This window comes from Saccopteryx bilineata, chromosome 2, assembly GCF_036850765.1.
Source record: "Saccopteryx bilineata isolate mSacBil1 chromosome 2, mSacBil1_pri_phased_curated, whole genome shotgun sequence".
In the NCBI taxonomy this organism is placed as follows: Eukaryota; Metazoa; Chordata; class Mammalia; order Chiroptera; family Emballonuridae; genus Saccopteryx; species Saccopteryx bilineata.
This window is the reverse complement of record NC_089491.1, coordinates 313,185,659-313,210,456: the sequence shown is the minus strand read 5'-3', so window position 1 is coordinate 313,210,456 and position 24,798 is coordinate 313,185,659. Positions and strand designations below refer to the sequence as shown.

Genomic DNA, 24,798 nt, shown 5'->3' with positions numbered 1-24,798 from the left:
CTCCCATTTCTCTGGAGACCAGAAGCACAGAACACCCTGAGATAGAGCATCTCATGTTTACAAGAGTCCTACCCAGTTCTGGTCCCAAAAAGTGTGGGGGAAGGAAGGAGGGAGCCCAACCCAGATCTAGTAGCTCCCCAGCCTCGCTGGCTGGGAAACCGGGCCAGGCTGCAGGTTTCAAGCCCAACTCAGCACTCTTGTAGGTGCCAATTTTAGTTTCTGCCACTATTTCTAGCTCCACTGCCTCACCACTGGCTGAGCTGGTTGGGCTCCTCATCCCCAGCAGCACCACCCCCACACTGCTCTCTGGCTTCCCCTCCTGCCTAGCAACTCCTTCACCTCCTTCACCCATTCCCCTGTTAGCATCCTTATATAGCAAAGACCAGAAAAAAGAAAAGAACCATGCCTGTCTAGGAAGGATAGCATGTAGAAAGCAAAAAGGACTTTCCCAGGGCCATGAGAGAGGTTGATTGCTCCAGAAGTACACTTGCAGGGGAGACCTCCTGCAAGGCCCTAGAAACTCCCCAAACCAGCAGTTCAGAGGCTCCCTTACTCAGAACCTCTTACACTTACCTACCCCCACTTCAGTGGGTAGCCAATGCCAAAAATGTACTAAATTTAAAACCAATCAGAAGCCAGAATCCTGGCTGCATGGGTCTGCCCACTAGGAGCCCAGAAATAAGAGGTGAGCTAGGACCTCAGCTTTTCTCCCAGACCTGGGGGTGGGAAGATTCTGTGAGCTAAGGATGGACTCTTAAGGGCCAAACTCCAGTCTGAGTACTCAATAAACCTTAGACCTGAATCCCAAAAGTTTTTGAGGGCTTTCTCAGTCCCCAAACTTAAAAGCTCTCTATGAGCCAGACCTGCGGTGATGCAATGGAAAAAGCATTGACCTGGAACGCTGAGGTCGCTGGTTTGAAACCCTGGGTTTGCCTGGTCAAGGCACATATGGGAGTTGATGCTTCCTGCTCCTCCCCCCTTCTCTCTTCTCTCTTCTCTCTCTCTCTCCTCTCTAAAAAAAATAAATAAATAAAAACTTTTTTAAAAAAGCTCTCTATTTCTCTATGAAAGAAGAAGAGGATCTAACCCTTCAACCCTTGTCTGTTCCCACCCCAGTCTTTTTTTCTTTCTATACTTATTGATTTATTTTTAGAGAGAGAGAGGAAGGGAGAGAAAAGATTAGAGAAAGGGAAACATTGGCTTGTAATTCCACTTATTTATGCATTCATTGGTTGATTCTTATATGTCACCTGACCAGGTAGGTACTGAACTGGCAACCTTGGTATAAGGGACGATGCTCTAACCAACCGAGCCACCCAGCCAGGACTCCCAATCTTGTCTTCAGTTTATTTTCTATCCCACACTACAACACACTATGCCTCACTCACACTATGCTCTTCTTCTTAGATGTGTAGTAAGAAACCATTCCACCTTTAAAAATATCAGGGCTTTGCCCTGGCCGGTTGGCTCAGCGGTAGAGCGTCGGCCTAGCGTGCGGAGGACCCGGGTTCGATTCCCGGCCAGGGCACACAGGAGAAGCGCCCATTTGCTTCTCCACCCCTCCGCCGCGCTTTCCTCTCTGTCTCTCTCTTCCCCTCCTGCAGCCAAGGCTCCATTGGAGCAAAGATGGCCCGGGCGCTGGGGATGGCTCCTTGGCCTCTGCCCCAGGCGCTAGAGTGGCTCTGGTCGCAACATGGCGACGCCCAGGATGGGCAGAGCATCGCCCCCTGGTGGGCGTGCCGGGTGGATCCCGGTCGGGCGCATGCGGGAGTCTGTCTGACTGTCTCTCCCCGTTTCCAGCTTCAGAAAAATGAAAAAAAAAAAAAAAATCAGGGCTTTGCCTGACCAGGCAGTGGCGCAGTGAATAGAGCATTGGACTGGGATGCGGAAGGACCCAGGTTTGAGACCCCGGGGTTGCCAGCTTGAGTGCGGACTCATCTGGCTTGAGCAAAAAGCTCACTAGAGCCTGACCTGTGGTGGCGCAGTGGATAAAGCGTCAACCTGGAAACACTGAGGTTGCCAGTTCAAAACCCTGGCTTGCTTGGTCAAGGCACATATGGGAGTTGATGCTTCCTGTTCCTCCCCCTTCTCTCTCTCTCTCTCTCTCTATCTCTCTCTATCTCTCTCTCACTATCTCCCCCCTCCTCTCTAAAATAAAGAAAGAAAGAAAGCTCACTAGCATGGACCCAAGGTCGCTGGCTCGAGCGGGGGGTTACTCAGTCTGCTGAAGGCCTGCAGTCATGGCACATATGAGAAAGCAATCAATGAACAACTATGGTGTCGCAACGAAAAACTGATGATTGATGCTTCTCATCTCTCTCCATTCCTGTCTGTCTGTCCCTATCTATCCCTCTATCTGATTCTCTCTCTGTCCCTGTAAAAAAATTAAAAATAAAAAAAAATTTAAAAATACCAGGGCTTTTAGTGAGCTAGGCCGGCAGCTTGGCTTAATTTTCCTTTTCTGTATCCTCTGGAACAGTGAGCCCTTTTCCTTTGTCCTTGGCATCCCCTACCTTTCTTCCAAACCACTTTCATTCCAACCCCTCTACTCCTATCTAGTGATACCTCCCAGATATTCAGAAATTATCTTTTCAGACAGACAAAAATAAAAGGCAACCCTAATTTCTGCCAGAATCTAAAGTAGCCACCACCTTCTTTAGCTCATTTAAACTTAATGGTGAGAGTGTCTCCCACACTTCAGAGGTGGAGAGGCCATCCCAGGGAAAAACCTGGTTGTTAGAGGCAGAGTCTTGGCCAATAAGTGAACAAATAGAGCCACAGGGATACCTGGGCCCAAATACTCCAGTGCCCAGGAGGAAGCTTGCTTTTCTTCTTATTACTCTGGACCTTGTGCATTCTGGGAGGGGATGATTAAGACATAATTGACTCCAGTGCACATCCAATAGAAGATGGTGGAAGAAGGGAAGAGAGAAGATAAACTGTTACTGACAGGCAGAGGCAACATTATATAGTTAAAGTTCCAGGTTTGCAATACAACTCCACCTCTTACTAAGTAATCTTAGGCAAGTAGCTTAGCCTCTTAAGTCAGGGGTCGGGAACCTATGGCTCGCGAGCCAGATGTGGCTCTTTTGATGGCTGCATCTGGCTTGCAGACAAATCTTTAATAAAAAATAATAATAATGTTAAAAATATAAAACATTCTCATGTATTACAATCCATTCATTTCCTACCGCTAATGGAGATTAAAATATTTGCCTGATGAGGTGTGGCACAGTGGACAGAGCATCAGCCTGGGATGCTGAGGGGTAGGTTCAAGACCCCAAGGTTACTGGCTTGAATGCAGGCTCACCAGCTTGAGCTTGGGGTTGCCAGCTTGAGCCTAAAGGTCATTGGCTTGAGTCCAAGGTCGCTGGCTTGAGCAAGGGGTCACTGGCTCATTTGGAGCCCTCTGGTCAAGGCACATATAAACAATCAATGAACAACTAAGGTGCTGCAATGAAGAATTGATGCTTCTTATCTCTCTCCCTTCCTGTCTGTCTGTCCCTCTCTCACTCTCACTAAAAAAAAAAAAAAAAAAAAAAAGATTATCACGCTGGCCAGGTAGCAGTTGGTTAGAGCATCATCCCAACACCAAGGTTGCAGTTCAATCATCCCTGGTCAGGACACATATAAGAATCAACCAATGAATGCATAAATAAGTAAAACAACAAACCAATGTTTTTCTTTCTCTTTCTCTTTCTATTTCTCTCCTTTTCTTTCTCTCTAAAATCAATCAATAAAAATTTTTTTAATAACTTTATCTTTCCCAGAGTGTTATAACAATTAAATAAGATTACCTCTGGAAAGTGTTTATCAGCTCTAAAACACTAGTCAAATAGGAAGGAGTAAGCCACTTCCTTCTCTCACTGCTTGATTGAGCTTCTCTCCAGCCCCACCCCTAATGATTACCTGCTTACAGCCCCTATCCTGAGCTGGGAGGAAGAGGAAGAGATTTGATGAAGCAAGCACACACATTCCTGAGGGTGGAAGGAAAAAGGACCTGGAGATGACAAAGAGGGAAACAGGAGGACAGGACCAGAGACCCTGGTGAGGAAAGGTTGAGTGAGATAATGTCTTTGACTTACTCTGGCTCTTTCCTGCTACCTGTCTGACCCCCAAAGTCTCTCTGCCGTTAGGCCAGGGGTAGGCAAGTGCAGACCAACTGGGACCTGGATGGCCCTGGGAAGTACTGACTCCACCACCATTCCCACTTCAGGAAAAGAGGGTGACTCTCCTAGCAGATTCTCCCACCAGAGAGCCCATGGGGAGATGGGACTCAGACCAAAGGACTGTGTTTGCTTTGTTCTTTAAAGAACTCTGTTCCCCCATGGGAGAGGACAGGCCTCCCTGCCCCACCTGCCCTCCCCCACCCCTGGGTTTAGGATGGTTTAGGATTCTCCAGCTGCTCCTCCTCTTCTCAGACTACATGGTCTCAAGTCTCAACTCCCCACTGCTTGGACAGTGCTTATGACCTGGTTTTATCTCTGCCTTCCTTGTCCACCCAGAGGAAGGGTAATCTTGGCTAAGAGGCTGGCAGAGAAGAGAGCCCTGGCATTGTGGGTAGGCGAGGAGGAGCCTGGATATCCTCCTGGGTGAGACTCCCATGATTCTTCCAGGTGAATAGGACAATGCCTTCTCTGGGATGTCTCTCGATGCTTGGGAGCCACTCAGCCACCCGGAGATGGAAAATACATGCATAACTGGGGAGGCCACTGGAGGAAAAGGGGGGTGGCTTATTCTGCCAGTAAATAAAGATTAAAGTGGAACTGAATTTGAACAGCAGACAGAGCTCCCAGTTTGACCAAAACCCAGGGGTTGGCAATAAGGAAGAGAACAATGTGCCTTTACCTGCCCAGGGATAGAACTGCACATGGACTTACACAGACGGCGTATATATGCTTCCATAATCATCTACTTTACTGGCTGCCTTTCTGCCTACAGTCTAATTTCAACTCCTGTGGTTGCCATATCCACCCATAAAATTATTATGAGTGTAAAAGCACTTTGCAAATCCTAATAGTCTATGAAGAAATAAAAAGTATTGCTATAATTATTATTATTATGCCCAATGATTATGATTTCTGCTCATCTCTTAGCTATGTGAGGCCTAAAGAAAGGGAAGGCTAGGCTGCTCTACAGCTGCTGAGGCTCCTGGCTGTCTCTTCCATTTGTCTACAGCTGGCTAAGCTGCAGGCATGGGAAAAACAGAGGAAAGGTGATTTACTGGAATATAGGAAGAAAGGCTAGGAGAGGCAGCATGTGTTCCCTTAAAATGTGAACATTGCCTGCCTGACCTGTGGTGGCACAGTGGATAAAGCGTCGACCTGGAATGCTGAGGTTGCCGGTTCAAAACCCTGGGCCTGCCTGGTCAAGGCACATATGGGAGTTGATGCTTCCTGCTCCCCCCCCCTTTCTTTCTCTCTCTCTCTCTTCTCTAAAATGAATAAATAAAAATTAAAAAACAAAAAACAAAAAACGTGAACATTGCCCTGAGTCTCTGTCTACTAGGAGAAGCTGGGGAGGGAGCTGACGGTGGGGTGAGGAGCAAGGGAACAGGAGAGGAAGTGGGTCCCAGGCCTCCTACTTCCCCAGCTGACTCCTACCTTGGCCTTTCCGGTCATGCCCAAGAGGAAGCTGAAGGTCCGTCGCAGGGCAGAGCCTGTCCAGGTCCCTGAGTCCTGTTCCAGGTGGCTACAGCTGCAGAGAGAAGGAAGAGGTGAAGAGATTGCTACCAGAGAGATGGTGGATGAAAATGCCAGATAAGGAGAAAGAGTGGAGGTATGAGGGAAAGGACTCTGAGAAAGGGTGAGGAAGGGAGAGAAAGAACTTAAACTGCCAGAGAAAGATATCACACCCCTTCTCCTAGACTTCCTGGATGTGAACACTACAGTTTCTCAGGCCTCCTATTTATCAGGCTCCTCCCAGATAAATGCAGACCCACCTCCCACCCCACCCCCATACTTAATCCAGGCCCAATCTCCTCTCTTTTGCTATTCCCAGTGGAAGGATACGGGGCGGGAGCTCTCTGGGGTAGCAATTTCCCCTCATTAAAACAAGAGCCCTGTGTACGACCCTCTCTTCTGTTTGGAAAGGGCCTCTGGGCCTAAAGCCAATAAAGACTGAATTTCCTGGGATTTCATCAGCCCCATCCCATGAGCTAATCCCAAACCCAGAGCCAGGAGGATGCGTCAGCTAGAGATTTTCAGGACCACAAATCAGAGCCTGATATCTTAAAGGGCCCATTTCTAGCTCACACACCCACACTGTCTGAGAGGGCTGACCCGCTCTAAACAGGCTTCAAATGTAGAAGCCAAATAAACAGGTGCTGATTGTGCATGCTTACTGACATTGTTATTGAAATCTCCCAGCCTCCACCCAGATTTCTGAATTATGCCTTCAGACCCTGCCTTCTTTCTTTTGGGCTCTCCAGAGCCACTCTCCATTGGTCAATTACCTGAGCCATTTAGCCAAAGCTGATCCATGTTCCACGGTTACTGTCTCTCCCTAAGACCGTTCATTAGCCCATATTCCTGCTCACCTTTCTGGCACTGATGGTGTAGCAAGCAACTCTCACTCTCTTTTATTTAACTGACACTAGGAGGTCTGTATACTCCTTTTCTTTCCTTAATTTCTTCCCCATCCCATGGGCTACAAGGAAACTTCCAGAACCTTCCCAGGCCAATGAGAAGATGGCCAATTCTATGCAGCTCAGAGAGAAGGATATTTAGAGGTCTTTGATCAAATGTTAAGGGGAGCTATGTTTTAGGAGGCATTGCCCCAACCCCATCTAGGCCTTTGAAGGGCTCCAAGTCTTCTCAAACTCACCTTTGGCTGAGGTCAGCGGCAGAGGACTGGGATAAATTTCCTGCCAACACAAAAGGAGACGAGAAGTATCCAGCTGAAACCAGACAAAGGCGTCCATGGCTGCCTCCTCCACCCCCTCCACCTGGATCAGGTTCCCAAGCTGCAGGTGCATGTGACGCCATTTCTGAGGGGGAGCTCTGGGGAGTAGGGAGGGAGGGCGGGGTCTGAGCGGAGCTAAATAACTCGGGAACCAGGGAAACAGCACCAGGGTTAAGTGGAGAAGGCGGCTCAGGACCCAAAGTCTCGATCCTGTTTCTGGTGAATGGGGAGGGCAGAGGTTTCACATTGAGCTCCCAGGGCCTCATCTTGAGGAAAAGGTACACTGCAGTTAACTGTCCTCTATCTCCGCTGATAAGGGAAGCTGGAGAGCCTCAGGCTGTCCCGTGTTCTCCTTCATTGGAACGAGAGTGTCAGGATGCCAGAGTCCTAAATTCAGATCTTTCATCTAAATAAAGGCATTTTGGTGGTTCCAAAATGTTTTCAAAATTGTAGTTAGACTTAACCCAGGGTAGCTGAACCCTAAACAGCTGGCCTTGAGGAGTGGTGGCGACAGACAGGGAAGGGACTACCACTGCTCTGCTCCCCACTTGCACTCACCAGCTGAATCTGAGCCGCCCAAGAAGCAATTGATGCCACTCATGGACACAGACTTGGAAAGCATGCCAGTGGCTGAGTGGTCCAAAGGGCCAAGAGATGGATGACAGGAACCCTGGCCCTAGAATCACATAAGAATTCTCACACAAAGGTTAGGCTTCATTCATCCTCTCCCCTTTCCCTGCTTTTCACTTTCCTACACAGCGTGGCCCTTCTTCAGGGCCTCAGGCCCTTCACCCCTCTCCACCACCCATATCTGGGATGTTACACTTGAAATAGTTGGGAAGTTCTTCCTGCTAGTTACCAGTCACTACTCTGTACAATTCAAGCCCTGGATTTTTTTTTTTTTCTTTTAGATAGAGGAGAGACAGAGAAAAAAGGGGTGGGGGGAGTAGTGGGAAGCATCAACTTGTAGTAGTTGCTTCCTATATGTGCCTTGACTAAGCAAGCCCAGTGTTTTGAACCAGCAACCTCAGCATTCCAGGTCAACACTTTATCCACTGTGCCACCATAGGTCAGGCTGGATTTCTTAATATATATAAAAAACATCTTAGAAAAGATTTATGCTGAATGGTTTCCAGAGATGACAAATTCAACCTATGGACGCCAGACAGGTAATGAAAAACACTGAGGCCATCTGGGTTTAAGGCAATAGGGAATAAAAATATTTGTAAATCATACACCAAACCATTAGAAAATGCTTTTTCTTCCAAGCCAACACAGAGCATTACAAAACTGGCCACATATCAGGCCTTAAGAGAGATTTTAATAATTTCAAATAACCCAGTCCCTTTCCAGTAGACTAGCTAAGTAATCTGTGATATATTTAAACATCAAAATGCTATTCAGTAATAAAAATAAACCAACCACAGCTTATCCAACAATAGAGATAAATCTCACAAACATAATGTTGAGTGAAAGAATCAAGACACAAAAGATTTATATGCTGTATGATAACTTCATATAAAGTTTAAAACAGGCAAGACTAATTGATATTGTTGAAAGATACATATAAAGGTGGTAAATCAATAAGAAAAATCCACCTCAAAAGTCAAGAAAGTGGTCATCTCTGCCAGGAGAGAGTGGATTTTAAAGGAGTTAGGGACATCTGGCTTTTGGTGATAATTTTTTTTTTAACCTTGGGTAGTTACATGGATGTTTGCTTCCTAATTATTCATTATATGCCTTTCTGTATGTACCATTTAAAAAAAAATAAGTTTGAAAATATCTCCATGGTTTAGAAATTTTAAGACACCGTTTTAGGCCCTGGCTGGTTGGCTCAGTGGTAGAGCGTCGGCCTGGCGTGCGGGAGTCCCAGGTTCGATTCCTGGCCAGGGCACACAGGAGAAGCGTCCATCTGCTTCTCCACCCCTCCCCCTCTCCTTCCTCTCTGTCTCTCTTCCCCTCCCACAGCCAAGGCTCCATTGGAGCAAAGTTTGCCCAGGCGCTGAGGATGGCTCTGTAGCCTCTGTCTCAGGCGCTAGAATGGCTCTGATTGCTGCAGAGCGACACCCCAGATGGGCAGAGCATCGCCCCCTGGTGGGCGTGCCGGGTGGATCCCGGTGGGGCACATGCGGGAGTCTGTCTACTGCCTCCCCATTTCCAGCTTCAGAAAAATACAAAACAAAAATAAAAAAAAGACACCGTTTTAAATAAACTTACTGGTCAAAGAAATCATAATGCAAATTTAAAGATACTTTATAGGCCTGACCTGTGGTGGCGCAGTGAATAAAGTGTCGACCTGGAAATGCTAAGGTTGCCGGTTCGAAACCCTGGGCTTGCCTGGTCAAGGCACATATGGGAGTTGATACTTCCAGCTCCTCCCCCCTTCTCTATCTCTGTCACTCTCTCTCTTCTCTCTCTCTCTCTCTTCCCCTCTCCTTTCTAAAATGAATAAATAAAATTTTGTTTAAAAAGATACTTTATAACAACAATAATGAAAATATATACTATAGAACAAAACATGTGGGCCTGACCAGGCAGTGGTGCAGTGGATAGAGTATCGGCCTGGGACATTGAGGACCCAGAGGTTGTTCAAAACACAGAGGTTGCGGGCTTATCCAGCTGGAGCACAGGCTTACCAACTTGAGTGTAGGGTTACCAGCTTGAGTGTGGGATCATAGACAGGACCCCATGGTTGCTATCTTGAGCCCAAAGGTTGCTGGTCACTGGCTCAACTGGAGTCCCCCCATCAAGGCACATATAAGAAAGTAATCAATGAACAACTAAGGTGCTGCAATGAAGAATTGGTGTTTCTCATCTCTCTCCCTTCCTCTCTGTTCCCATTTGTCCCTCTCTCTGGCCATGGCTAAAAGTTTTCTCAATATAAGCATTTTAAGGCCACAAATGACTTTTTTATGTCTCTGTCACACACATAAAAAAGTCATTTGTGGCCTTAAAATGCTTATATTGAGAAAACTTTTAGCCATGGCCAGATAGCTCAGTTGGTTAGAGCAGTGGTCCCTAACCTTTTTTGGGCCACAGACCGGTTTAATGTCAGAAAATATTTTCACAGACCGGCCTTTAGGGTGGGGCGGATAAATGTATCACGTGACCGAGATAAGCGTCAAGAGTGAGTCTTAGACGATGTAACAGAGGGAATCTGGTCATTTTTTAAAAATAAAACATCGTTCAGACTTAAATATAAATAAAACAGAAATAATGGGGACCACTAGGTTAGAGCATTGTCCAATTTGATTACCGGTCAGAGCACATGAGTAAATCAATGTTCCTGTCTCACTCTCTCTCTCAGTCTCTCCCTTCCTCTCTAAAATCTATACAATAAATGTTATTTAATCTAAATAAATATTAAGCTGCAAATTAATGAGCTATGCCAACTTAAAAGGTTAGAAAAACAACAACAAAACAATCCCTCCCCCCAAAAAACCCAGAAGGAAGGATATGATAAAGATGAAAGCAGAAATCAGTAAAGTAGTCAACAGATGAAATAGAATCAGTAAAGCCAACTTGTTTTTTTAGGCAAGTAAAATAGATAAATCTCTGATAAGAATGACAAAGAGAAAGAAAGCACAAATAAAAATAGAATAGAGCCCTTGCCAGGTAGCTCTGTTGTTAAGAACCTCGTCCCAATACACAAAGGTTACACAGAGGTCTTGGGTACAGGTTCAATCCCTGGTCAGGACACATACAAGAACAGATTGATATTTCTCTCTCTTTCTCAAATCAATCAATAAATTTTTTAAAAGTAGAATGAAAAGTGTAGCTAATTACAGAAAGAGCAGTGATTACAATGATAAGAGAATATTACCTTAATATTACAACTTAATGTCAGTAATTTTGGAAATGCACCACAAGACAAATTTTTTAAGAATACTCTTATTAGGCCATGGCTGGTTGGCTTAATAAGAGCATTGGCCAATGTGTAGATGTTCCAGGTTTGATTCCCAGTCAAGGCACATAGGAGAAGCGACCATCTGTTTTTCTCAACCCCTCCTCCCCTTCTTTCTCTCTCTCTCTCCCTCTCAAAACAAAAACAAAAACAAAATAACAACACACACACACACACTCGAAAGAATAAAGAAAAAATCTTCAAAAACTCCTATAGAAAAATAAGCCAGGCCCTGGCCGGTTGGCTCAGTGGTAGAGTGCCGGCCTGGCGTGCAGGAGTCCCAGGTTTGATTCCTGGCCAGGGCACACAGGAGAAGCGCCCATGTGCTTCTCCACCCCTCCCCCTCTCCTTCCTCTCTCTCTCTCTTCCCCTTCCGCAGCCAAGGCTCCATTGGAGCAAAGTTGGCCCAGGCACTGAGGATGGCTCCATGGCCTCTGCCTCAGGCACTGGAATGGCTCTGGTTGCAACGGAGCAATGCCCCAGATGGGCGGAGCATCGCCCCCTGGTGGGCATGCCGGGTAGATCCCAATCAGGCGCATGTGGGAGTCTGACTGCCTCCCCGTTTCCAACTTCAGAAAATACGAAAAAAGGGGGGAAAAAAAATAAGCCAAAGACAAATAGGAATTTCATAGAAGAGGAAACAAAATGACCAATACAAATATGAAATGATGCTCAATTGCATTTGAAATGAGGATATTCAAATAAAGACCACAATGAGATTTATAACCACTAGATTGGTAACATTAAGAAATCTGATAACACCTGACCTGTGGTGGCGCAGTGGGATAAAGCGTCGACCTGGAACACTGAGGTCGCCTGTTCGATACCCTGGGCTTGCCTGGTCAAGGCACATATGGGAGTTGATGCTTCCTGCTCCTCCCCTTTCTCTCTCTCTCTCTCTCTCTCTCTCTCTCTCTCTCTCTCTCCTCTCTGAAAATTGAATAAATAAAATCTTTAAAAAAAAAAATTAAAAAAAAAAAAAGAAGTCTGATGACTCAGCATGCTGTAAAGGATACAGATCAATGACAACTCTTAGATATTGCTGGTGGGAGTGGAAACAATTTGTCATCTTGTTAAAGTGAACATCTATGCATTCTATGACCCAAGAATTCCACTCCTAGGTATATAGCATGGAGAAATTCTTGCAAATGTGTACTAAGAGATGGATACAATAATACTCATAGTGACACACTTCATAATGGCAAAGAATGGAAATTAACCACCTGACCTGAGGTGGCGCAGTGGATAAAGAGTCAACCTGGAATGCTGAGGTCGCTGGTTCAAAACCCTGAGCTTGCCCGGTCAATGAAGCAACTACTATGAGTTGATGCTTTCCGTTTCTACCCCCTCCCCTGTATCTAAAAAATCAATTAAAATAAAAAAGAATGGAGGCCCTGGCCGGTTGGCTCAGTGGTAGAGCGTCGGCCTGGCGTGCAGAGGTCCCGGGTTCGATTCCCGGCCAGGGCACACAGGAGAAGCGCCCATTTGCTTCTCCACCCCTCCCCCTCTCCTTCCTCTCTGTCTCTCTCTTCCCCTCCCGCAGCCGAGGCTCCATTGGAGCAAAGATGGCCCAGGCGCTGGGGATGGCTCCTTGGCCTCTGCCCCAGGCGCTAGAGTGGCTCTGGTCGCGGCAGAGCGACGCCCCAGAGGGGCAGAGCATCACCCCCTGGTGGGCAGAGCGTCGCCCCCTGGTGGGCGTGCCAGGTGGATCCTGGTAGGTCGGGCGCATGCGGGAGTCTGTCTGACTGTCTCTCCCCGTTTCTAGCTTCAGAAAAATACAAAAAAAAAAAAAAAAAAAAAGAATGGAAATTATCCAAATGTCCATCAACAGAAGAATGGGATGGAAATGAATGAACAAATAACTATTTGCAACACAAAGATAAAAATCAGAAACAGAATATTAAATGAAAATGCAAATTATAGAAGATTTTGTACACTATAACATCATTGTTTTTAAATTCAGAAACAAGAAAAAGCATAATATTAGATAATGCATATATTTGTGTTAAAACTATTTTTATTTTTTAAATTTAAAAAAATTATTGATTTTAGAGAGAAAAGGGGAAAGAGAAAAAGAGACAGGAACATTGGTCTGTTGCTGTATGTACTCTGACCAGGGATCGAACAGGCAACCTCTGTGCTTCGGGATGATGCTCTCACCAACAGAGCAATCCAGCCAGGGCAAAACTAGTTTTAAAAGTAAATAAATGATAAAGAAAATTCAAGATAGTGATTAAGTCTGATGGGGAGCCAAGAGAGGAAGATATAAATTGAGATAACTGTATTGTTGATGTTGTAGTTCTTGAGATGAGTGGTTGAGTTATTAAGCATTTGTTTTAAAATACTGCGTTACATTTAAAAGACAAATGAAAAAATACAACAGAGAATATCAACAGCTCTGGCAAACTGGAGCGCACAGGTTCCATTTAAGGACATCTGAATTTTAAAAGTGTATAGGCATCATGCTGGCCAAACAGAATAAAGTTTGGAGCTAGACTTGGTTCATGGACCCTCAGTCTGCAAGCTGCAGTCAAGCTTACTGAGTTTCAGACTTTTGGTCTGTGGACTTTGGTGGAGAATTTATATGCAGCTGCAATTGCAGGAAGAAACAAAAAACCCAAAACATATAGACAAAGGAAAATCAAAGAAGAGACTGTTTAATGAGTAGATGGAGAGAGGAGGGAAATCAGAGCAGGACGGCAGAGAAAAATACTAGGGAAAAGGGGGAAAGAAGAAAACATACAGAACTAAGAAGGGGAAGTGGGCAAGAGAAGAGAGGGGCAGAAGAGAGGGAAAGCAGTAATGAAGGAATGGAGGAAAGAAGAGGAAAAAGAAACTTATTTCTCATGCTGGTTCTGTGTGCTAGTCTCTGTACTGGGCACTTTGACAACTATTTTTCATCTAACAATCACTTTTTTTATTTTTTACAGAGACAGAGAGAGAGAGTCAGAGAGGGATAGACAGGGACAGACAGACAGGAACAGAGAGATGAGAAGCATTAATCATTAGTTTTTCGTTGTGCATTGCGACACCTTAGTTCAGGGGTCCCCAAACTATGGCCCGCGGGCCACATGCAGCCCCATGAGGCCATTTATCCGGCCCCACCGCACTTCCGGAAGGGGCACCTCTTTCATTGGTGGTCAGTGAAAGGAGCATAGTTCCCATTGAAATACTGGTCAGTTTGTTGATTTAAATTTACTTATTCTTTATTTTAAATATTGTATTTGTTCCTTTTTTTTTACAGAGACAGAGAGTCAGAGAGAGGGATAGACAGACGGAAACGAAGAGATGAGAGGCATCAATCATTAGTTTTTCGTTGCGCATTGTGACACCTTAATTGTTCATTGATTGCTCTCTCATACGTGCCTTGACCGTGGGCCTTCAGCAGACCGAGTGACCCCTTGCTAGGACCAGCGACCTTGGGTCTAAGCTGGTGAGCTTTGCTCAAACCAGATGAGCCCGTGCTCAAGCTGGCGACCTCGGGGTCTCAAACCTGGGTCCTTGGCATCCCAGTCCGATGCTCTATCCACTGCGCCACCGCCCAGTCAGGCCCGTTTTGTTTTTTTACTTTAAAATAAGATATGTGCAGTATGCATAGGGATTTGTTCATAATTTTTTTATAGTCTGGCCCTCCAACAGTCTGAGAGACAGTGAACTGTCCCCCCCTGTGTAAAAAGTTTGGGGACCCCTGCCTTAGTTGTTCATTGATTGCTTTCTCATATGTGCCTTGACCATGGGCCTTTAGCAAACCAAGTAACCCCTTGCTCAAGCCAGCGACCTTGGCTTTAAGCTGGTGAGCTTTTGCTCAAACCAGATGATCCCATGCTCAAGCTGGAGACCTCGGGGTCTCGAACCTGGGTCCTCAGCATCCCAGTCCAACACTCTATCCACTGTGCCACCGCCTGGTCAGGCTAACAATCACTTCTTTTTTTTTAATTTATTCATTTTAGAGAGGGAGAGAGAGACAGAGAGAGAGAGAGAGAGAGAGAGAGAGAGAGAGAAGGGGGAGGAGCTGGAAGCATCAACTCCCATATGTGCCTTGACCAGGCAAGCCCAGGGTTTCAAACCGGTGACCTCAGCATTTCCAGGTTGACGCTTTATCCACTGCGCCACCACAGGTCAGGCCTAACAATCACTTTTTAAGATCATTTTTATTATCCTGATTTTTAGAAAGTTGAAATAACTTGTTCAGCTGGTAAATGAAGGATCTAGGAGTCAGTTTGATTCTGAAATCCTGTTCTTTCTACCATACCACATTGAAATGAGGGTAAGAGAGACATGCAGAGATGCTGATGGGAAAAATAGGTGAGGGGATAAGATGGGTCCTGCTGCTCCCCTAATAGGCTGTAACAGCCCCTTTTAATCGGCCTCTCTCCCATACTGCAGGTACCTGAGCAATAAGGCTGGAGTTGGTTTCCCTGGCCATCTAGAGGAAGAGCTGGAAGGGAGGCAGTCTTTTAGTCACTGAGCGTGAGACATTTCTGCGTACTCAGAGACTGTTAGCTTGCTAACCAAGTGGTGTCTCTGAGCCCTCGTGTACCCTCAGCGGCCCATGGGTCCTGGTTTGAGATCCTCCAGTTACCATCCCTTAAGCCAGAAGGCTGAGCAATCTCTGTATTTCTCATCCAATAACCCTCTGATTATCTTTCTAGAGAACTATTGTCTTTAGAGTAACAGATGCCTAGTTTCATTCCCACAAATAATAAGTTCAGCTTCAAATCTGAGAAGTGGTTGTAACAACAAGGGGAACAGGGGCCTTTTAATGAAAGGAGAACAGAGATTCCCACATCAGCACAGAGACACAGACCCATAAAGGGAGAAACAGAGAGTTTTAGAGAAAAGAGACAGAGGCAGAAGACCAAGGGTGGGAGGCTGAGTGTGCAGGCCCAGGGAGCAGACAGAGGGGTATAGGCAATAGATTCAGATTCGGTCAGATAGAGTCAGAGTGATGCCTGGGCAAAGAGACCCAGAAGCTGGCAGAACAGAAGAGGCAAAGAGTGGTGGCTGGACAGGCAAGGGGGCAGGAGGAAGGGGAGGGGGCAAGGGGTTCCCTGGGGATTTGTCCATCCATACCATACTAGAAGGTTGGCCACCTTGGTGCTGCAGTTCCAGAAATGTGTCCAGGTCCTCTTGGCTTTGCAGTAAGGGGGCTTCCTGGGGGCCTGTGCATCCCAATGCCTGCAGTTTGCTCCTGAAACACACATTGCCACCACGGCCCTCTGTATTCAGTGGCCAGTGACAGGCACCAGGGAGGAACACCGCCTCAGCCCAGCTCCGTTGCTTTGCCCCCAGCCCAGCCCTTCCTGTTGGCATAGGTGCAGCCCAGACCCACACTGGCTTCCCTCCCTTTGGGGCTGTGCTTTGGCAGAGCTGCAGAACAGGCTGCAGGCAAGTGTGGCCTCTTGTGGTCAAAAGACAGTACTGCCTTCCAGAAGAAAGCCAACTTTTGTCTCTACTCATCTAAATGGTGTACCCAGGGAATCCCTTCTCTCTTTACCGAGGGGGCAGAATTAATGCCTGATCATAAAAGATGACACCTGGAAGACCTGAAGTACAGTTGGCACCACGTAAAGGGTACTCATGGCATCTCTGCCTTCAGCCAGCTATTAGGAAGGTGCCATGAGTCTTGCAGGCAAGGCTTTTCACTAGAGTTCTGGCCCAAGCCATTTCTTGGACAAGGCACAGGGTCCTCTCCCCTCACCCTACCCAAGAGCTAGAAGAAGTTGGCCTATTCACCAGAGCTAAAGTAATTTGTGCAACAAGACCACTGCCAAAGCAGAGAGACAGGGCTCTCCCATCACAAGCAGGCCCTCACAGTGACCACTCACACTGAATTTTTCATGCTGACCCCTGGGTCTTTGCTTTCTGACTTCCTTTGTCTTTGGGAAAGTGGTCAGGGATTTTCCAAGAGAGGGAAAAGAGATGGGTCCCTGACTTCCGGTCTGCCAAGCATATGCAGACCTCTGAGCAAGAGTCGCTCTTGCCTGTTGCAGGGCTGCACTATGATATCCAAGACATCTTGGGTCTGCCTCAGCCTGGAACCAGCAAGTAGGCAGCAATTTGGAAGAAGCCGGTTCAATGCCCCAGCCCTGGGATCACTTCTCTCAAAAAAACTCCCAGAGTTTCCTCATATGTAAAATAAGGAGATTGGGTCATATGATCCCTGAGTCCCTTCCAGCATTGAACCTTCGTGTGGTTCTTTGAAACCCAAGTAGGAAATGGAGGCAACAAGACCCAAGTGTCCTGATACCCCACCTCCATACCTCCCCTTCTCTATTCCCACCCACCTGCCCTTGAGGCCAGGTAGAAACAAGGAGCTAAAAACACTAGGGAGAGTGGCCCTGGCCGGTTGGCTCAGCGGTAGAGCGTCGGCCTGGCGTGCGGGGGACCCGGGTTTGATTCCCGGCCAGGGCACATAGGAGAAGCGCCCATTTGCTTCTCCACCCCCCCCTCCTTCCTCTCTGTCTCTCTCTTCCCCTCCCGCAGCCAAGGCTCCATTGGAGCAAAGATGGCCCGGGCGCTGGGGATGGCTCCTTGGCCTCTGCCCCAGGCGCTGGAGTGGCTCTGGTCGAGGCAGAGCAACACCCCGGAGGGGCAGAGCATCGCTCCCTGGTGGGCAGAGCGTTGCCCTTGGTGGGCGTGCCGGGTGGATCCCGGTCGGGCGCATGCGGGAGTCTGTCTGACTGTCTCTCCCCGTTTCCAGCTTCAGAAAAATACAAAAAAAAAACAACAACAACACTAGGGAGAGCCGTGTTTTGAAAGGTGGGTCTATCTTCCCCCAGGTCCATCTTCCCCAAGGACTCGCCGAGGTTCTACACCTCTAGGGAAGGAACCAGGGACCCAGGTATCTTTAATTCAAGTGGTTCCTTTCCAACCAGGTCTAAGAATTAAGGGAAATAGGGACCGGAAAGCCCCTGGGGATTTACCTGCTCAGTGGATCCTGGTGCTCCCTGTCTGGTCCCCAACTATGTCTTTTGAAGGGGTCATAGCTGTGGGTATGGGCACGGAAAGCCCCCGATCTTCGAAGGGGTACAGCATGGAAGGCATCTCTCCCCTTCTTTTTCTCTTCCGCCTTCTCCTCTTCCTCCAGCTGCTCTCTGGATTCACCCGCAGACAGGCAGCAGTGAATACGGTCTTGGGGCACCAGGTCTCCACCTGTGAGGGACACCTCTGGGACGTCTCTGTTCATGAGAGGCACATACAGGCCAGTCTGAGTCAAGAAGACAGAGAAGGGTGAGCCAAGTTCTAGAACTCTGGAACCTTGGAACTAGAAAGGTGTCACAATTAGTCAGGCCTAGAGCGTGGAGTCACCATCCCTTTACTGAGCCACAGAGTCGGAGAGTGGCTGACTCAGGGTCCCATCAGGAGTTAACTGAGGAGCCAGGTCCAGGAGTTGGGTTTTCTGACACCCAGTCTAGTGTTATTATTCCATTTAGTGAGCACCCATGTGGCAGAAAACCAAGCCAAGCAAAGAGAAATAGACATTGTTCCTGTCCTCAAGGAATTTAGTCTAGTGAGTGACACGTGTGCGGTATGCGTGTGTGCATGGGTGTACGTGTACACGTGCACACAGACAGAAATACAAGTCACAAATGACTAACTTGCCAGAGTATGCCAAATGCCACTAGAGATGTTTTAACAAAAGTCTTTGTGCTATCAAAGGAATGAGTGTATATAACCAGTTGCAGGATTCAAAAAAGGGAAAACAGGAAATAGCCTTTGAGATGGGCCTGGAGGGGTGGAGTGGTTAGGATTTGGCCCAGTTGGAGAGGGAGGAGTCTAAGCAGATAAAGCAGTCTGAGAAAAGGTTCATGAGTGAGAAAGTATTATGATTTCTTCTCAGACTGATCACATGGGGAGGAAGAGCACTATTACGACCCCTCCCATAGAGCAGAGAGAAGGGCTCTAACATCAATCACGGGACAGTTCCCTCTCTCTCCCAAGTGGGCATTGTTCTCACAGCCCAACACTTCTGGCTGCCACCAGGGCTCGCCTCAGTGTATCTCAAAGATAAGAACTCTCAAGTGCCCTTAAAGTTGAAAATGATAAGCCCATTCCAGGAAGAAGTACCAAATTCCAGAGCACCAAGGTGTTGAAGGGGTGGGGAGGGAACTTACAATTACTGCATACCTCTGAACAACTCACTTCCAGATCCAGTCTCTCTGGACCTTCTGCTAGAATGAGTCTCCCAGGCACCCCTTTTCTCAGGACCACTCCTGGCTACTGCGTGCGATGTTGGGAGTACCCAGGAGGACCAGGAAGCAGTGAGCCAGAAAACTGCCTCCTCCCAAGCTTTCCATGAGGGTGTCAGACCTACTCCAAGTTATCTGGTTAACCCACTCCACCCAGGAGAGTCCAAGTTGTTGGAAAATTGTTCCTTCATTCTCCTTTTTTTTTTTTTTTTTTTTTTTTAAATTTAGAGGAGAGAGAGAGAGAGAGATTGAGAGAGAGACAGAAGGTGGGGAGGAGCAGAAAACTTCAACTCCCATATGTGCCTTGACCGTGCAAGCCCAAGGTTTTGAACCGGCACCTCAGCATTCCAGGTCAACGCTTTATCCACTGCGCCACCACAGGTCTGGCCTTTCATTCTACTTTTGCCTCTGTCATTTCTATCTATATAGATATAGATATTTTTTAAGATTTCATTTATTCATTTTAGAGAGGGGGGAGTGAGAAAGAGATAGAGAGAGAGAGAGAGAGAAGGAGGAAGGAGCAAGAAGCATTAACTCCCATATGTGCCTTGACCAGGCAAGCCTAGGGTTTTGAACCGGCAACCTCAGCATTCCAGGTCGATGCTGTATCCATTGCGCCACCACAGGTCAGGCTGCCTCTGTCATTTCAACCTGTGCACTGCCCCCACGTCCCTTAGGACTGCTGAGAAGATGCTTTTGCCTATCAGAGGGAAGGAAGGAGACAGTGCTCAGGCCTCTGCTGTGCCATTTTGCCCTGATGAGTAGGTCTAAGGATAAATAAGAGGCCTGGCCCTGGCCAGTTGGCTCAGTGGTAGAGCGTTGGCCTGGCGTGCAGAAGTCCCAGGTTCAATTCCCGGCCAGGGCACACAGGAGAAGCGCCCATCTGCTTCTCCACCCCTCCCCCTCTCCTTCCTCTCTGTCTCTCTCTTCCCCTCCCACAGCCAAGGCTCCATTGGAGCAAAGATGGCCCGGGCGCTGGGGATGGCTCCTTGGCCTCTGCCCCAGGCGCTGGAGTGGCTCTGGTTGCAACAGTGCGACACCCCGGAGGGGCAGAGCATCGCCCCCTGGTGGGCGTGCCGGGTGGATCCCGGTCGGGCGCATGCGGGAGTCTGTCTGTCTCTCCCCGTTTCTAGCTTCAGAAAAATACCAAAAAAAAAAAAAAAAGAAGAAGAAGAAGAGGCCCAGGAAACCCCTGTGCCCATCCATAATCATGACATCTGGAAGCAATGTAGAGGGCACCCCTCAGCAGCCATTGGGAAAGATCCTCTCTCTCCTTGTCAACAGACCTGGGCTTCCTGCCATCTGATGTGCTGTTGTAAATAGGATGGGTAGATCTGCAGGGAGAAGGGCAGAGCCTGAGGGCCAGGGCACTGTCCCTGCCAACCAGTGGTTTCCAAAACTAAGTTCTGGGGGTGTGGAGGGTTCACAAAAAGTAAAAGTGAGGCAGTAGTGGAGGGAAGAGTAGGACGTGGAGGTGCTGATCAGGAAGAGAGGAATGGGGACTTGGAACAAGACATAAATTGAGGGGCACTGAGGGAACACTGTGAGAATCCTGGGTCTGGCATGTAGTGACCACACAGAAGAGAAAACACTGCTTGAGCTACACCGCCTGTACCCAGCCTCCATCCTCTATCCTTGCCCCAGTTCTGCCCACAAAGCCGGATTTGGCAAGTTTGTAAGGATGTTGACAGACTTGAATGATAATGTATGTAATGTGACTAACATTGTGCTTGAACCATATTATTTACTTAATAAATGCTACTATTATTGTTTTTATTATCTTGAGGCAGAGAAACAAGATAGTGCCATAGAGAAATGGAGAGCTGGACAGAGAAAGGCCCAATACAGAAGCAGAATAGGTATCATATGATGGCTACTCCACCATCTTCTCTTTTTTTATATACAGTGTGTCTGTAAAGTCACGGTGCACTTTTGACCAGCAACAAAAGACGATAGAAATGTGAAATCTGCACCAAATAAAAGATAAACCCTCCCAGTTTCTGTAGGATGATGTGGCAGCATGTGCACATATGCAAATGATGACGTAACACCGTGTATACAGCAGAGCAGCCCACGGCCATGCCAGTCGAGATGTGGATGGTACAGAGGAAAGTTCAGTGTTTTCTGTGGATCGCTAAATTCGAATCTGTGACCAAAGTGCAACATGAATATCGGCGCGTTTATAACGAAGCGCCACCACACAGGAATAACATTACTCGGTGGGATAAGCAGTTGAAGGAAACCGGCAGTTTGGTGGAGAAACCCAGTTCTGGTAGGCCATCAGTCAGTGACAAGTCTGTAGAGGCTATACAGGATAGCTACCTAAGGAGCCCTAAAAAATCTGTGCATGAGCCCACATTGAACTGCACTGAATAGGTATGAAACTGGGAGAGTTTTCTTTTTATTTGATGCAGATTTCACATTTCTATCATCTTTTGTTGCTTCCTGTGACCAGTCAAAAGTGCACCATGACTTTACAGACACATTGTATATGTGTATTTTAACCCTATTTTTTTTCTACAGGGATAGAGAGAGAGTCAGAGAGAGGGATAGATAGGGACAGACAGACAGGAATGCAGAGAGATGAGAAGCATCAATCATCATTTTTTCGTTGCGACACCTTAGTTGTTCATTGATTGCTTTCTCATATGTGCCTTGACCACGGGCCTTCAGCAGACCGAGTAACCCCTAGCTCGAGCCAGCAAGGTCCAAGCTGGTGAGCTTTTTGCTCAAGCCAGATGAGCCCGCGCTCAAGCTGGCAACCTCGGGGTCTCGAACCTGAGTCCTTCCGTATCCCAGTCCAATGCTCTATCCACTGTGCTACCGCCTGGTCAGGCTATTTTAACCCTATTTTAATGATAGGAAAACTGAGGTTCAGAAACATTGTTACTAAGCCCAGATCATTTTGTTCATAGAATGGAGAACACAGATTCACATCCAGGCTTTTTTCCTTCAGAATTCTTTCTTTCTCATAAAGTAACTCTAATTTCCATTTTCTGAGTTCTAATTCGTATATGAGCAGTGGGTTGGAGGGAAGAGTGGAAGGACCAACTCTAGGAACAGGCAACAAGGGATGCATTAGCATAAAGCAGTGATGAACTGAGAGCTATTAATTTCCCTGGAAGTGGCTCCTGTAGGGTTGCAGAAATCCTTGCCGATGGGGAAAAACTTGAGCTTACTTCAGTTTGTTTCTTTACTCTGCCCTTTAAATCTTTATTTGTATTTCTCAAGGACCTCAATATTATTAGAGATACTGAGAGAACTTTGTAGTATTTATCTTTACTACAAGTAATTTTCTTTTCTGCTTCAATAGTGATAGATTCACTTAAAATGTCAACCTAAAAATAAGACCAAAGAAATCAAAAACTGTATTTGAAGTACATGTACCTGTTTGGGTATTTGGATTACATTTCAATAATCCTCTACCTAATGAGAGAACGTAACATGTGATTTGCAAAATAGAGTGAAGGCTGTTTGCCTGAATGTGGTTATTTATTTGTTATCATATAATTAAATTTAATTATAGAATTAAATTTTATTATTTGCTCATTTGTGTTCTTACTTCAAAACTATTGTTAATATTTGGTATGTGGAGCAAAGATGTGTGCTTAAACACACACACATATATAGACAGTAAATATATAAAGTGCTTAGTTTGATTCCTGGCCTATAGAAAGGCCTCAATAAATTGTGGCAGCAATTTTTTTAAAATTATTTTTATTTATTTATTCATTTTAGAGATGAGAGGCAGAGAGAGAGAGAGAGAAGGGGGGAGGAGCAGGAAGCATCAACTCCCATATGTGCTTTAACCAGGCAAGCCCAGGGTTTTGAACTGGCGACCTCAGTGTTCCAGGTCAATGCTTGATCCACTGCACCACCACAGATCAGGCATGTGGCAGCAATTTTTATAATTCTCACTAATATTCTCTCTCACAAAGTTTTGTATAGTGCCTTGCTTTACAACCACTTGAGTTTAGAATACTGGGTCCTCTCTCCTCCCTTCTCTGTCTTTATTATACATTTGGCTGAATCTTTTTATTTTTTCTTTGTGACAAGAGACAAAAAGAGTCAGAGAGAGGGACAGACAGACAGGAAGGGAGAGAGATGAGAAGCACCAATTCCTCGCCGCGGCACCCTAGTTGTTCATCAATTGCTTTCTCATACTTGCCTTGACCAGGGGGCCACCGCAAATCATGTGACCCACCACTCGAGCCAGTGACCCCAGGCTCAAGCTGGTGAGCAGCACTCAAACCAGACGAGCCAGCACCCAAGCTGGCAACCTTGGGGTCTTGAACCTGGGTCCTTCCGCATCCCAGTCCGATGCCCCATCCACTTAGCCACCGCCTGGTCAGGCTACACTTGGCTGAATCTTATTCCTACACAACTGACCACAGATAGTTGTTGGACACCTATTATATTCCCACTGTTCAAACTGGTTTTTGAAAACCCTAACATAACAAACAACAGCAAATGTATAACAAGTAAAGCCCTGCCCCCATTTTTCCTGTTCCAATCCTCACTACCAGATATGCATTAGACTTCATACCTAACCACAAAATCATTTTTTAAATATATATATATATATATATATTTTTTTTTTTTTTGGTATTTTTCTGAAGCTGGAAACGGGGAGAGACAGTCAGACAGACTCCCACATGCGCCCGACCGGGATCCACCCGGCACGCCCACCAGGGGCGATGCTCTGCCCACCAGGGGGCGATGCTCTGCCCCTCTGGGGCGTTGCTCTGCCACGACCAGAGCCACTCTAGCGCCTGGGGCAGAGGCCAAGGAGCCATCCCCAGCGCCCGGGCCATCTTTGCTCCAATGGAGCCTTGGCTGCGGGAGGGGAAGAGAGAGACAGAGAGGAAGGGGGGGGGTGGAGAAGCAAATGAGCGCTTCTCCTATGTGCCCTGGCTGGGAATTGAACCCAGGACTTCTGCACGCCAGGCCGACGCTCTACCACTGAGCCAACCGGCCAGGGCCTTTAAATATATTTTTAAAATTTTTATTTATTCATTTTTAGAGAGAGAGGAGAGAGCAAAAGAGAAGGGGGAGGTGCAGGAAGCATCAGCTCCCACATGTGCCCTGACTAGGCAAGCCCGGGGTTTCAAACCAGCGACCTCAGCATTCCAGGTTGACGCTCCATCCACTGCGCCACCACAGGTGGGGCCATACATTCTTATGAACCTAGAAATCTTGATATTCTACAAAGAAAACTCCAGGGTATGAGAAGAGGGAAATTCCCGTTGTCTACATGTCCCAAGGCATGTAGATGACTTCCCACAGATTTCTTCTCTACAGGGCAGATTTATTACACACATATTTGGAACTGTGTCTCTTTGAAGGATCAAAGGTCTAGAAAACCCTTACCTGAAAGGTGAGCCTACCAAAATGAGAATATACTATACTCAAAACCCTCATACTGGACTGCGAACTTCTGGTCTCTCCTGCTGCTGAGCATGCACCACAAATGCCAGGCTTCTTACATGCGTCTTTAGTTCTCTATCTCTTTAAAAAGAGAGAGAATCAATAACCCGAGAGTCTAGAGGTCATGGCTGTAATGGGGACTAGTTATCACAAATAACTTCTGATAGAATACAGTGCACACAACCAGAACAAGAAGGAGCAACAAGAAATAGTTTTTCTGTCCTTTGGGCCTCTGGTGTACCATGACGGAGCTGTCCTCTTCCAAGAGAAGGGAGGGACAAAGTCACCCCTGGTACTTTTAAAGCAGAATGGTTGGCAAACTGTAGTCTGTGGGCCAAATCTGTCCTATCTTTTCTGAATGGTTGAAAAAGA

The 24,798-nt window shown here is 46.8% G+C and overlaps 1 protein-coding gene across 4 annotated transcripts in view; it reads right to left on the bottom strand.

Annotated features, from left to right (window-relative positions):
* ARHGEF2 (Rho/Rac guanine nucleotide exchange factor 2) overlaps positions 1–24,798 on the bottom strand; it is a 56,106-nt gene that overhangs the window by 27,600 nt on the left and 3,708 nt on the right. For 2 of the 4 annotated variants that reach the window (XM_066261857.1, XM_066261858.1), the window contains exons 2-6: positions 17,734–17,988; positions 15,881–15,998; positions 7,462–7,579; positions 6,826–6,865; positions 5,604–5,697 (exon numbers count right to left, since the gene is read on the bottom strand). In XM_066261857.1, coding sequence (XP_066117954.1) covers positions 5,604–5,697; positions 6,826–6,865; positions 7,462–7,579; positions 15,881–15,998; positions 17,734–17,988 — 625 coding nt within the window. Of the gene's footprint in view, positions 1–5,603; positions 5,698–5,961; positions 6,037–6,825; positions 6,866–7,461; positions 7,580–15,880; positions 15,999–17,733; positions 18,018–24,798 lie in introns of those variants that run through there. The other 2 variants (XM_066261863.1, XM_066261862.1) reach the window with 2 other exon arrangements.